Raw genomic sequence first — 14,229 nt, 5'->3', positions numbered from 1 at the left:
ATGCTTTCCATCCTGACTGTCCAACATTATTCCTTAAAGGGACAGTTCACCAAAAAATTCAAATTCTGTCAAATCATTTACTCACCCTCAAGTTGTTTCAAATCTGTATACGTTTCTTTATTCTGATAAACACAGAGAAAGATATTTGGAAGAATGATTGTAACCACCATGGACTACCATAGTAGTAAAAATTGCAATGGTAGTCAAATGTGCCCCGGAACGGGTTGCTTTCCTAAATTCTTCAAAATATCTTCTTTTGTGTTCAACAGAACAAAGACATTTATAAAGCAATGTTTCCTACTATGACTAATATCGATCGGAACAAAAAACTAGACAGATTTGGAAGTAACTTGAGGGTGAGTAAATGAAGACGGAATTTTCATTTTTGGTGAAAGTTATTATACATTTTGACATGGTAAAGACGTTTTAAAGTGAGGTGTTTTGCGAGTGTAAAACGAAACAGGTCAAGGTGAATGTTAAATGTTATGCAACAGTTTGTTCTGGTCTACTAATGTAATTGGCCACGTGGCCAAAAGTGCTGATAATGTATAATAGCACCGGAAAGGTTTATTGCTTGTATCACTCCACTTGTGAAACAACTAATGTGCCCAAGTCTTTGCTCAGTATTGCATGTTGCACTTATTGGATATGGAGACCTTATCTTGACTACAGTATGTCTCGTCTAGTATTCCTGTAGCCGAGCTGGCGGAGGGATTGATTTCCAGGGAAAACACACAGACTTACTGATGAAAAACGTATACCCTGAATGCATTGTAAGTCGCTGTGGATAAAAGCGCTTGCCAAATGCATAAATGTTAAACGTTTTTTGCAGAGATCGACACAATTAGGATTTTCACTATTTTATTATTTGCTGTTGCTTGACTGTAACCTTATTACAGTATAAACAATTTTAAGGGGGATATTTAGGGGAATCAGAAAAAAGGAAACTGCACATCCAAGAAATGAAGGAACCCAAGTGCCTCTGGCCAAGCTGCAGACACTCGCTTTATTATGGGATGATGGATGGGTGTGTTGGCACAGGTTGATGCACAGCCAAAGCTGATGCCACATGTATGCTTCAGTCCATGCTTTAAAAAGCACAAACTACGCATTTTCTACATTGCTATCACCATAGTGTCTTCATAATATTCAACCGTGATTTATAGATTTAATGACATGTAAATGTTAAATGAACTCGAAACATTACGCCGGGTGTGTCACAGAGGAAACATAGCATAGATTCTGTCTGGTAAAGTGGCGATTGTTCATCCTCACAGCCGACTTAATAACACACACACACAAAGCGAACGCAAAATGAATGATCTCCCTTCAGGCACTCACGCACACACAAATGAACTCACATTTATAACAACAAACAAACAGACACACTGTGAAGAAACAGCTCTGAAACGGAGACCGGGGAGAGAAGGTATCCAAGAGGGGCTGGCTGACTCATTCACGCTCCAGAGGGATTGTGGGTATCCTCAGTCACCCGCCACAGACGGTGAAACTAGAACACGTCCAATTAGCCCTCCTTTGCTGTAAAACCCCGGCAGGCATACATACGCAGTATAGCGAAGCCTCATTTTCAAGAAACCTTTCAAAGACGCGGCGTAGTCTCTACGGGAGACTTTTAAATGAGTCAGAGGCCGCTGTGATTTTTTGGGCACTATCAGATGAGATGAACAGATCTCAGTGAAAGTTTTACCCATGGAAGATCAACTCGCTTTACACATCATCCATTTTACCACTAACAAGCGGACGTTACGGAGCTGAAAGCTTTCTAATGATACGGATGGATATAATGATTGCTACATCGCAGGGGCGTTTTCTCGGCGGAAGCGATGGCTCAAAGCATTATAGATGAGAAAATAATGGGCTGTACAAAAATGAAACAAAACAGATATTATCAAATAAGAGGTTGAATAGTGTGTGAGCGATGTCACTTGTTTATTGAAAGTAAGGGATGTGAGGAAAAGAGAAACGTGTGTTTGTAAGTACCTCGGTGTCTTTAAAACGGTCTTTATTCCTGTGTGCTGGCGAGTTCGGCTGATGTTTAGGAGACGTGTCGTGACCTGTCAGTTCTCCGTTCTTCACATGGTCATCTGAAACAGGTTTGGGCCTTGACCAGCTAGAGTTGTTATCTGCGCACAGGATATTTTCATTTACCATACACAGCATAGGTTTGACATAAACTCTACAATAAATTTAGTTAAGTAAAAAAAAAATATATATATATATATATATACAGTATTTATATATAAAATAAAATAAAATGAAGCAAAAAAATAAATTAAATTAAATTAAAAATAAAGTAAAATAGAATAAAGTACAATTATAAATAAAGCTAAATATAATTAAATTAAAATTAAATAATAAATAAAGTAAAAATAACATAAAATGAAAAAAATAATAAAGTAAAATGAAATGATATAAAAACAAAGTAAAGTAAAATAAAAAAGTAATATAAGGTAAAATAAAGTAAACATAAAATTAAGTAAATAAAGTAAAAAATAATAAAGTAAAATAAAGTAAAATAAAATTAGAAGTAAAAATAAAATAAATTCAAAATAAAGTAAAATAAAAAATATATAAATAAAGCTAAATATAATTAAATTAAAATTAAATAATAAATAAAGTAAAAATAACATAAAATGAAAAATAAAATAAAGTAAAATGAAATTATATCAAAATAAAGTAAAGTAAAATAAAAAGTATATATAAGGTAAAATAAAGTAAACATAAAATTAAGTAAATAAAGTAAAAATAATAAAGTAAAATAAAGTAAAAATAGTAGTGGTGCAAAGAATGGCATTAAAATCTTAAAACAAAACTTAAGTTAGTCTCTAAAAATGCTACAATACTATAAATTAGACAACTGCAATGCAACATTATAAATACAATTGAATTGAATTGAACATGAATCTACCATACATCACACATGCCAGGATAAACAGACAGTGCTATACTCTCACCTGCATTAGATCCCTGCGTGTGTCCGTGGGTGATGTGTTGGGCGGCTTGACACACGTTATGCTGAAGGATACTCAAACAATCTCCCAGACAGCTCAGCGTGGCTGCAGATGTGGCCTTCAGGAGGAGCAGATCCTGGTCCAGGGAAGAAAGCGGCCCACGACTGGGCAGGGACTCGATGGAGTTCACCAGGTTCTTCTGCTGACCTTCCGCCTGGGACATAACCTACAGAGCCAAGAAATCATAAGTCAAGTCAACTTTATTTATATAGCGCTTTTTACAATTTTCATTGTTACAAAGCAGCTGTACATAAAACATATCGACTATAAGCAAAACATTTAAAGCACACATTTAAGATAAGGGAGAGAGAACACAGGTCAAATATTAAACAGACTATAAATTCCTATATGCAATATTAATTAAGTAAAACTTGAAAATAAATAAAAAAACTTTATATGTGTTTTAATCGAGCTTACCCGAGGGCTATTTTGTTTTAGATATGAAATGGCCCCTAAACAAGACACACTTTCCCCAAGCATTTCTTAATTTCTTCTAAAAAAAAAACCCCATTAGACTTCACAACAATTCAGACTTCATAAACCATTCAGACTTCACAACATCATCATCATAGGTGTAATTTGGTGGGACATGTTAAATCAATAAATTAAGAAATGCTTGGGGAAGGTGTGTCTTGTTTAGGGGCCATTTCATATCTAAAACAAAAGTCATGCTCGATTAAAACACATATGAAGTTTGTCCAAACTTAAACAACAAAGAGTCAAAACGAAATGACTTTAGTAACTCATTTTACTTCTTTGAACGTGAAACAGTGTGACTGGTGACCGAACACATATTATTGTGATGCGAGGGAGTGTTTGGGATGTTTGTTGTCACATCTTTTCCACTCTGTCAGTTCGAGGGTAATGACCGTGGGCTTTCTGTGGTGTTGTTGACGCTGAACATCTCTAATGAACAGCAGCCAGACAGCCGAAGATGAGAAGCATTACTCATTACTGGAGGTCTCTCAGTGTCTCTCTTTCTTGTTCAAACCCTTCTGTGATTGCAACACCATTACAGCACAGCTGTGGCCTTAATAGATGAAACTTAACGCTCATGCACAAAGAAACATTCGATGAGTCTACACACGTCCCTCTGAAACCTGTCAGGTCTTCTGTAAATCAAAATACCAAATGAATGAGATACACAATACACGGAAGATTGAGCCAAATGTTATTAGTCTCCATGGACAAACATTATTAGTAAAACAGAATGTACCGATAAGCTCAGTCACATTCAATTTAGCTTTATCATAACATCACCGGTTAGACTGTATTTGGTTCCCCAAACTCTGACGTCGGTTTTTAATAATTCACTCGAACAGTGACATCCCCCCATCTCTGTGGGGATTTTAATGGGGTCATATGGCGCGAACACGTGTTGTTCTGTGTCTTTGGTGTGTTATAAGTTGCTCATGCGTGTATTAGACACGTGAAATTGCAGAAATGAAAGTGTGGGAACAAAAGAGTCATTCTATGTAAAAGCGAATGCTCACCCAGACCTGCCTGAAACGCCTCGTGTAGCCACACCCCCACAAATCTACTTCAGTTTGTGGTCTGATTTGACTAAGACCGCCCAAATGTATACGCAAGTAAGGTGGACTTACCTGTCAGAACAATTGAAGAGGAACCTGATGTTCCAAATATGACATTTCCCTCACACGCTTGCAGTATTCCACCAATCACTACGCACTGGTGAACTGGCCAATCACAGCACACCTCGCTTTTCAGAGCCATGAGCTTTGTCAAAAATCTGCTCGTTTCAGAGAGGCGGAGCAAAGAGGAGATACAAACATGCACGGTGTGTGGAAAATACAGCGTTTATCAACCTTAAATCATGTATACACATTGCATCACATCTAAAACAAACCATAATATTCCTTTTAGCCGTGTCATATGACCCCTTTAACAATCACTGTCTGTCTGTTAGCACATGGCAAACTTTGAGCGAGGAAGAGATTTTGCCGCACAGCTCCACCAAGGTCTCATAAAAAATTGATCCAGCTCTTTATTCTCTCTCTGATCTGTTATTTTTTATGTGAGTATGAAAGGAATGAGACATGCATTACAGCCGTCACCTGCTTCTGGCACATTATTCTCATGTCTCCCTGCACACAGGTTCTGCATTGATGATGCAACAGCTGGGAGATCACACGCTCGCAACTGCAGTGTTTTATAACGCCAGTCCAAAAATACATTACAGCAGACAAGGATCTGCTGTATGACAAACAATTATCATTATACATCCATCCTATCAATTTAAACTCTTGAGGCTATAACTTTTTTATTTTCTTTTATGGAATGTTTTAAGAATTATAAATTTAGCTTTTGCTATCTAATGACAGTTCATGTTGACTATAGGAAAACTTAAAAAACTATTTTAAAAATGCTTGTACATTTGCATTGTTGTATTGTATTTTATGTGTTTAAAGCACTTTGCATGTGCAATTGTAAAGTCCTTTATAGACCAGTCCACGAGCCTATGAATAAATAAAATGCTAGTTTCCTTGTTTTCATTTTGCTTTCGCCATCTCAACTATGTTTTGACCTCCAAAGTGTTCATAGCAAGAAAAGTTTTTTTTTAATTATTTAAATTTCTCGGTCATTGTCTTCATCGCTGGCTGGTCTGTCACTTCTACACGCACCATTATTTCCCCCTTACTCTTTCCTCCTGACATGCAACAATGTCACAGATTCTGGACTATGATAAAATAAGCTCCAACAGTCTGTGACGATATTAAAAATCTGATGTTTTTCCTCTGAACCTGGAAATAAACAACGTAAATAACATGTCATTAAGATGATGCGCTATTTCTTGGTAATTTATCAAATGGAGGCATGTTTGTGACATGTTATCTCTTCCACTGAAGGACGTGAACATTTTTTAATAATGCTGGAATCGGCATGCTTGAACAAGGATCAGGCTTTGCACAAACCTGTTTAGTTTATGCCACCTTCCAGGGCATGCTAACATTAAAGCAAAATCGTTTATTTTGGTAACTGCACCACACATTACCAACAGATCGCCGGATACAAAAGAACAGTCTACGGTAGCTATATCAATATTGCATGGATGAGAAAATGAGCGCTGCATAAATGCAAACGCACAGATACAAGAATCCTGTAACCTTGCATCAACACATTCCTATGAAGATGATTATCTCAAATACAAGCTCATTATTTCTGTGTGAAAAGTGTAACCTTCACAAATGCTTGTTGAGAGAAAGCTGTGTGACTAATTAGATATCAACCCTTGGATAAAAATAAAGACGTGCAATAATTAAAATGGTAACTGTTTTATGCAAATACATTCACAGACACTTCAGGGTGCTTTTCAAAATCACTTCCAAGTGATGCATGTCATTTTTGATGTCTGATTAGATTCTCCTATTCAACATTAACACTGCTGACAGACGATCTAAAGAGAACAACTGTCTTTTTAAATGCCAACAACTTCAATCTAACAATAAAGTTTCCAGGGTCAAGGCTCTGACATGTCTAAAGGCCAGTGGCTATTAAAAAAAAACGCAACTGGGAAATGAAAGAATATGAAGTGGTGATAGAGGAAAATTGTCTAGAGAAGCCTAAAAAAGACAGCAATAGATTCCCTTCTGTCGAACAGAGATACTGGAGATAAATATGACGCTCCAGGAGGAAAACAGACCTAAGCGTCTCTACTCTCCATTTGGTAGTGAGGGAGAAGTCTGTGTCTTGAACAAAAAGCCCATCTTTGACTGACAGCCCACAGATTACCCTTTTGAGTGCCTTATCAGTGGGTGTAAATGAGGCTGGATGACTTGAAATAGGTGTATGGGAGAGGGTGGTGATGAAGCAGGGATTGACTGAAAATGTTAGATGAATGGGTCTAGGATTGAATCCACCGCAATATTTGACAAATAAGGGGAATGTCATTACCCTCCTGCGCTGAATTTAAATATTGAATACTCTTGCCTTCATTACACGCAGAAAAATGATTCTGCCTAACGTGCTGATGAGACATTCACCGCTAATAATCATTTCCATCTCGTCGCTTAGACGCACGTTTGAAAGCTCTTTTTATGAGGCTCAGCGGGTTTCCAATGACTTGTACCGTATGTTTCCTTTGGACTGCCAGTGAAAGTGACGGCGTCACGTAATTCGAGGGCAAAAATATGCCCTGCAGAGAAAGCAGCTGGCTGTCTCAGGAACATGTCACACCAGAGGGTCATACAAACTGCCGGTTTGAAAAACAAAATACATCTGAGATATGATTCTTTGATATTTATTTAATGTGTATAAAAGCTACATTTGCATTATTAAGGAGGAAGAAAAACACTGAGAATGGTATGTTACTATAGCTGCATTGGTGAGGGATGGCGCTAGCAACAAGATCAGGGTTCTATTTTACAATTTCTGAAAAAAAATACAGTATTGCCCAGCATGCAATTAATACATAAATGTAAATGGTGCCATGATGTCCAAATCACCTTTTGAAACATTGCAATGTGGTTGCTTACCAGAAAGTCTCTATTGACAAACGATTGGGTCCCTCTTTGAAGAATTCTAAAGAGTTACACTTTGCTTGTTTTTTAACTATTATTATATTAATAATATATAACTAATTCCTCGAAATCGCTCATATTCAAACCCCAAATGATGCAGGACGAGCTACAAACCCTCAGTTTAATACAACGCATTGAGAGTTTAATGGTCGCCATAAATTACTTTCAACAGTTTGTGATATCCTGACATCATCGAGAAGGCTTTACTGCAACAATGTCAAAACAATGTTATGACATAAGCTTCCTGCTGAAGCGTCGCTTTCTCACGCTGACGCAGCACTCGCAGGCCAGCCGAGGTTCAGATGTTCCATAAGGGAGCAGCTTTACAGAACCTGTGCTGCTGACAGCATACAAAACCTCCTCTGGAGATTAAACAGATAATACCCATACCAACCTAAAAGTCCTGGCCAGAATAGACAGGAGGTCAAATTTTTGCCCTTTAAAGCATGACATCCAGAATGGACAGCAATTTAAAACAATTATTAACATTTTGCTTATGGTTTGAATCAACCTGGGTGTTTGATCCTTCAACATGACATGTTCATTTTACTTGCCATTGTGTGCTTTTAATTGTAAAAAAACAAACCAAATTCCGCCCCTTCTGAGATATAAACCAAGGTTTTTTTTTAGAAAAAGTTTCTGTACGTTGAAATCAAATCAAATATTGACCTAAATATTATTGGAAAAACTTTTTTTAAATAAACCGAAATAAGTTTAAATAACTAAAATTATAATAATAAACAAAAACTATGAAACTAAAAAAATGAATGAATCTCATATAGCAACATAAAAAATAAAAAAAGAAATTATAAAATGACAAATGCATGTACCAAAATGGCTAAAACTTTAACTAAAATTAACATACAATCTAAAAATAAAGGCTAATTTAAAATATTAATAAAACTAAATAAACTCTGATATCATCTACTATCTTTTAAAAGTCAATTGCTGTAAAGAGTGTCTAACTTTCTAAAAAGTCATCATTTGAAGAATATTAGAAACATAAACATTTGGTTTTCTGTCATAAAAAGTCTGCTGTTGCAAAAGAAATTGAATATCTTAGTAAGTTACAGAAAACCAACGGCTGGCTCAATAATCTATAAATAACTCTTTAGCTACCAAGAATGTCCTGCATTGTATTTTAACAGCAAAATATAAGCAAACCCCAAAGTTTGTATGATAAGAAATAAATAACTGTTATTTTTGCATATTTGCGTTATCCAAAGCGGCTTGACTTGCATTCAAGGTACAGAACATGATGTTTATCAGTATGTGTGTTCACTGTTAGGCACAGCTTAACATTTAAAGCAAAAATATACTGTTTTTCTCAAAACTATGTTACTACTGGGCCAACTGGATCAGCAAAAAAGTCCCTTTTGAGTCCTGAAGTCATGCATCAAAGAGATGACAGACTTCACAAGTCACTTTGTTGCAACAACAGAAGCTATCAGTGTCAGTCTAAAGCTGTCCCTACCTCTTTGACCTGATGCAGTCCTGCAGGGTGCTGACTGCAAGCTCGGTTGCTGGCTGTGGGGGACTTGTGATGGGTGATGGTGATGACAGAGGTGGGCGTCCCATGCTGAGGGGTCTGTCTTTGGACGGAGCACTGCGGGATGGGGTGCGGGTGCAGGGAGAAGCTGTTGGTCCGGCCGGTGGAAGAGGAAGAGGAGGTGTTGTTGCAGGAGGAAGATGAGCTACAACCCTGAAACAGAGAGCAGCAATGGGAGCAGCAGGAAAGGGAGCTGACGCCCGGACCCCGCTTCCCCACGGGAGCAGAAGTCGGCTCCGTGCCACCTGCCATAACGCAGAAGAGCATCGTCGGCCTGCCACGACCGAGACAGCTGCCACATACACACAGCAGAGGGAGGGAGGAAGCGAGAGCAGTGCATGATGGGAGAAAGTGGAACGTGAGAAGGGGGAAAGAGAAGGAGGGAGCATCTTCTGGAGCATGGCATTGTTCTCGGAGGCAGAGAGACATGAAGGATGTCACTCATCTCTTAAAAGCTCTCCAGAACAACTTGAGTAGTATAATCTCATTCCCTTACAGCTAATCGCAGGCTTCAGTTTATGTGGTTCACAAAAGCATTTACTGCATCTCTGGTGGATAAAAAAAATGCAAATACACAGGTCCCTAAGGAATGCTTTTGAAAAGAAAGACACTAAATTGCAAGGCTAACTATTTTAAATCTTTTAAGAAAATAAGCAGTGTTCGCCTGCGCACGAACTCGCTGCTGTGAAGCGTGGGTGCCAGGGTGTTACTTTATGTTTGCTATGACGTTCTTCAAGTTTTGACTGTTGCTATGCGGTTGCTAGGAGTTTTGCTAGCTAGTTGCTTGTCAGCCCAAATTATAAGTAAGTCTGTTTTGTGTTTCAATTTCTTCTTCTAGACGGCAGTGATATTTAATGGAGCTTCTTAAATCTACCTCCCATTAAAGAATCTGTTGTGTGAGCTTCAGAAAAGAAATGTACAATGTCTCTAAGTGTGCTTAGATCAGCTCAGAAGTTATTGAAACTTTCTCACCAGATTCTTCATAGAACCATGCAAGTTATTTTCTTAACCAAAGCATGTTTTCATCTCTTAACTGAATTTTAAAGTGCCCTACCCACATACAATGGAGTAAATTGATAAAAATTGAACAGAAAACCCTCTAAATTTGAACAATGTGACAATAATTTGACCATTTTTCTGTTACGGTACTCTAAAGTGTTTGATCGGTGAAATATACAGTGATATGAGCGAGAGCTTTCATTTGATAAATGGCTCATTTCGTGATTTTGTGAATTTAATATTATTCGTAGATTTTCACAGGGATTTGGCTTCGCAAAGACTACTTCCGACCATATTATGTTCTTTTATGTAACATAAAAGCGCAAAGTTGAGGTTCTAACCTTTCGAAAGATATACAGTATATGTCTAGGTTTATGCTCCACAACAATATTACAGTATCAAAACAAAACTGCATTTTTAATTTAGAGTATCTCGAGGGATCTAAAAGGAAAAATTTAAGATAAAAACGGATTTGTAAATGAAACAAAATGATGAAAAGGTTTGTTTAAATCCCTAGCTCTAGATCCGAGCAATACGTGAGATTTGCTTTGTTGTTCCAAAAAGGTGCCAAAAACAAAATCAGTGTCTCAACAACTCTATTCCCAAAAAATCATTAACGCTTCTAAATTGCTCCAAATTGATCGAAAAGAGAACGTGCAAGTCAAAACAAGGTAACTTGGTAACGACACTTTTGAGAAACAGCAGAGAACATTGCTCCCCTGTGTACTTAAAATGGACTTGGAGGAAGATCATGATATCTGAAAATGAGGCAGCGGTACGTGGCTTTCTGTACATGCAGGAATGATGTCCCCGTTCTCATGCAATTGCATTCTCGCAGTCTAATGGAAGTCCATTGTTCAGCTGTCTGACATTTCAGCTCTGAATATGAGGTTACATAAGGCTCTAAATATCCAGACCACATCAGAGAAAAGCTTTGACCACATTTTCAGAATACAAATCTATTAAACCATCATACGAATGTACTCTAAAATAAAATTTCCATGAAAAAACCTGTTGATCTCAGGACGAGGGAACCGGATGTGCCAAAATGATATCTCATTTCCAGGGTTTGGCCTACAAAACAGTCTCATGACTGCGGCACTCTATTCACATGTTTTTTATCCATAATATTTAGTATGGCTGGTCATGTGACCGGGATGATAAACACACCATAATAAACATTTTTTATTTGTATTTTTATCTTTTATTTGTAGAACAGATTGTAACGTTGTACATACTGCAGTGGTACTGTACTGTAATGTAGTGTGTAGTAACTAGAATAGTTCTGAATTACGTTCCACAGGAAATACGCACATTGAATGTATAAACTCATGGATTTATTCATTAAATGAGTAAATGCTTAACGCCGGTAAAGTAACATCTTTGGCCACAGACTCAGGCATGTGTGGTTTCAAATTGCTCTGCTTCTAATGTGATTAATCAAAGAAACTTTTTCCTTCCCTTAAAACACGTTAGCAGTGAACACTGGGTTTTGGTATTAGACATTTATTTGGTTGGTCATTCACTGAAAAAGAACGCTAATAGAAGTCAAATAATGTTAATGATTTAGCCTCAAGGCAAATTCAACGTTTTAGCTGCTCCTTGAAAGTAGGGGATATCGCCGGCATCTCTGAAACGTACAAACTTCTTTCCCGATTTGACCAAAGCTGTCAATTATTGGCCACTCAAGGCTACTGAAAATCAAACTAAATAATTAGACAAACCAGTACATACCCAAAAAGCCCCTGGAGTATATACTAGACAAAAAATAAGCATTTCTGCATCAAATCTGTTTCAGGCTCCAAAACAAACACTGTTTTATCTTCAGGCAAGATTTAATGACCCGCTTAAAGTTTAACTCGGCAAAGGTTAAACACACAAATCACCAGTCGCAGCCCACAGTCAAACAATAGTGGGAAATAAGCAAGACCCTTAATGTGTTTTTGCCACATGGTACTAAAAACACACTTATTGTTCATCTGTAAAACAACTGTTTATATCTTTAGTCATAGATAAACAATGCCACGTGGAAAAAATAGTAATAAGACTCTTACACAACAAGCTCAGGTGAACGGCCACCAGTGTGGATCATACACTCTCTTTACAGCTACTTGTTTTATTGCTCACAAAATTATAAATCAATCTGTAAATATGACAGTGGTTACATGAATCTAGACGAAAATTTCTTGCAAAAGCCAGCTCAATGCTGTCCTATCCCTAACCATGTGATGTTTGTCTTGCCAGCTATGTTTCATAAACCATCTTGGCACCCTTAAAGGGACAGTTCACTCAACAACAAAAAGAATCTTTCAACATTTACTTACCCTCATGTCTTTTTGAACCTGTATGACTTTCTTTCTTCTAAAGACCACAAAAAATATAGATTTTGATGAACGTTGGTCACCAAACAGCATTGGAACCCATTGACTTACTGTATGTACACAAAACCACTGAGACAAACTATCTTATGTTGTGTTTCACAAAAAAAGAGTCAAATACAGGCTCCTAATGACATCAGAGTGAATAAACGATGACAGAATTTCTATTTTTGGGTGAACTATCTCCGGTCCAATAAGGTCAACCAACCAGCAGATTTAGCTGGATTTTCCTACAGAGGATTACATGTATAAACCTGAGGGTTCAAAAAAGGTTTTATAATGTCATGAACAAAAGAATACACAAAACTAACCAACATCACAAATCACAAGACTACATTTTGCCATCCCAGCGCCCTGAGAGGTCAGAGGAAAGAAAAGTGGAGTCTGTCACAGAGAGAAAGTGAGAGAGACGCACAAAGACAGGTCAAGCTAGTAACAGGAAGTGGCACTAACAGGAAAGACGGTTTATCATATAGACAGTGAGCAAAATCAAAAGCTGGAATGAACTGAGAGAGCAGACTGTTGAGTTAAAAGTTATTCGGTTACCTTGGCACTGCTGTCTGAGTGGCGACGGGCATACAGCTGAAGCTGGGTCATCCACGTCTGCTGCTCGCGGGCATCACAAGCTATAAGTAGACACATTAATGTAATTCAATAAACGCAAAATTTAGGGCAGAATTGTAACGCCCTCATTTTTTGCAATCTCAAATGAGCTAGCATCTTATATGAACAGAAATCATCTCTCTGAGAAATATGGATAGTATGTGACAACCATGTTAACGTAGTACTGCACTTAGCTACTATACGTTACCATATCAGGGCAATTGTAACGCTGATATTTGTGCATCATGATTAAGTCTTTAAAGGGTCATATCATAAAAACAGAGCTGGGCAGTAGGACGGTATACCATTGTGACAGAATAAACGATTTTTCTATTTCATGTACACCCCAATGTGCAAATAAGTGGGTGTGGCTAACTCACATGCGCGCTCCTGCGAGAACGCAGGAATGAAGAAAAATGAGGAAAGTTAAACACACAGATCAGAAAGATCCACGACTGAATCCCGAGCAGTGAAAAAAATATCCTCAAACCGTGAAACTGACCCACCTCTAATGAAAAACAAAATGTGTGAAGGGGCGTTGACATAAAAGCTTTACAGGCACAGAGGAGGAAAAGGGTTCAATCAAGAGAACAGATAGAAAATGGTCAAGAAAAATGATACTAACAAATTAAATAATGATAAATTACGTGATAAAAATACTGACTAACGCTATGAGTGCAAGAAATGTAATAATTCAGACATTCAGTCTTGTATTTTACCCAAAACTCAATTTGTTGCTCGTCTATAACCACAGGTGAGACTGAGAAGGTGTGAAATGAGAAAAATAGCACCTCAAGATGATCTGAAATTTGATCATTTCAGAAAGCTGGAACATTGGGAGCAGACTAGACTACAGCCCCGTGACGCGGCTGTCAAACTGCTTTTCCCCGGCAAAATTCATCTTATCGCAATCACTTTAAAATGGCCTTTCTTACAAATGAGCGATTTGGCTGGGGGCATTTTGCCCGTAAACTCTTGACACAGTCTAAATGAGTTCTCGGAGTCGCCAGGGACCAAAGGAATTTTGACGTAAGGGCATCATGAATAAGATTGCGGCATACAGTGAATGCTAACCGTGAAAAGAGACACGTTGAAAGAGAAACAGGGTGAAGAGTACGAGAGGGAAGGAT

At 37.7% G+C, this 14,229-nt stretch overlaps 1 protein-coding gene across 2 annotated transcripts in view; it reads right to left on the bottom strand.

The window, feature by feature from the left end:
- osbpl10b (oxysterol binding protein-like 10b) overlaps positions 1-14,229 on the bottom strand; it is a 31,954-nt gene that overhangs the window by 12,986 nt on the left and 4,739 nt on the right. Inside the window, exons 3-6 of one of the 2 annotated variants that reach the window (XM_057340292.1) lie at positions 13,043-13,122; positions 9,045-9,272; positions 2,976-3,198; positions 2,002-2,144 (exon numbers count right to left, since the gene is read on the bottom strand). In XM_057340292.1, coding sequence (XP_057196275.1) covers positions 2,002-2,144; positions 2,976-3,198; positions 9,045-9,272; positions 13,043-13,122 — 674 coding nt within the window. The remainder of the gene's footprint in view (positions 1-2,001; positions 2,145-2,975; positions 3,199-9,044; positions 9,273-13,042; positions 13,123-14,229) is intronic. The other variant, XM_057340293.1, reaches the window with a different exon arrangement.

The sequence above is a fragment of the Triplophysa rosa genome, linkage group LG8, assembly GCF_024868665.1.
Source record: "Triplophysa rosa linkage group LG8, Trosa_1v2, whole genome shotgun sequence".
Taxonomy (NCBI): Eukaryota; Metazoa; Chordata; class Actinopteri; order Cypriniformes; family Nemacheilidae; genus Triplophysa; species Triplophysa rosa.
Note: the sequence above shows the minus strand (reverse complement) of the source record. Positions and strands in the feature narration are given on the sequence as shown.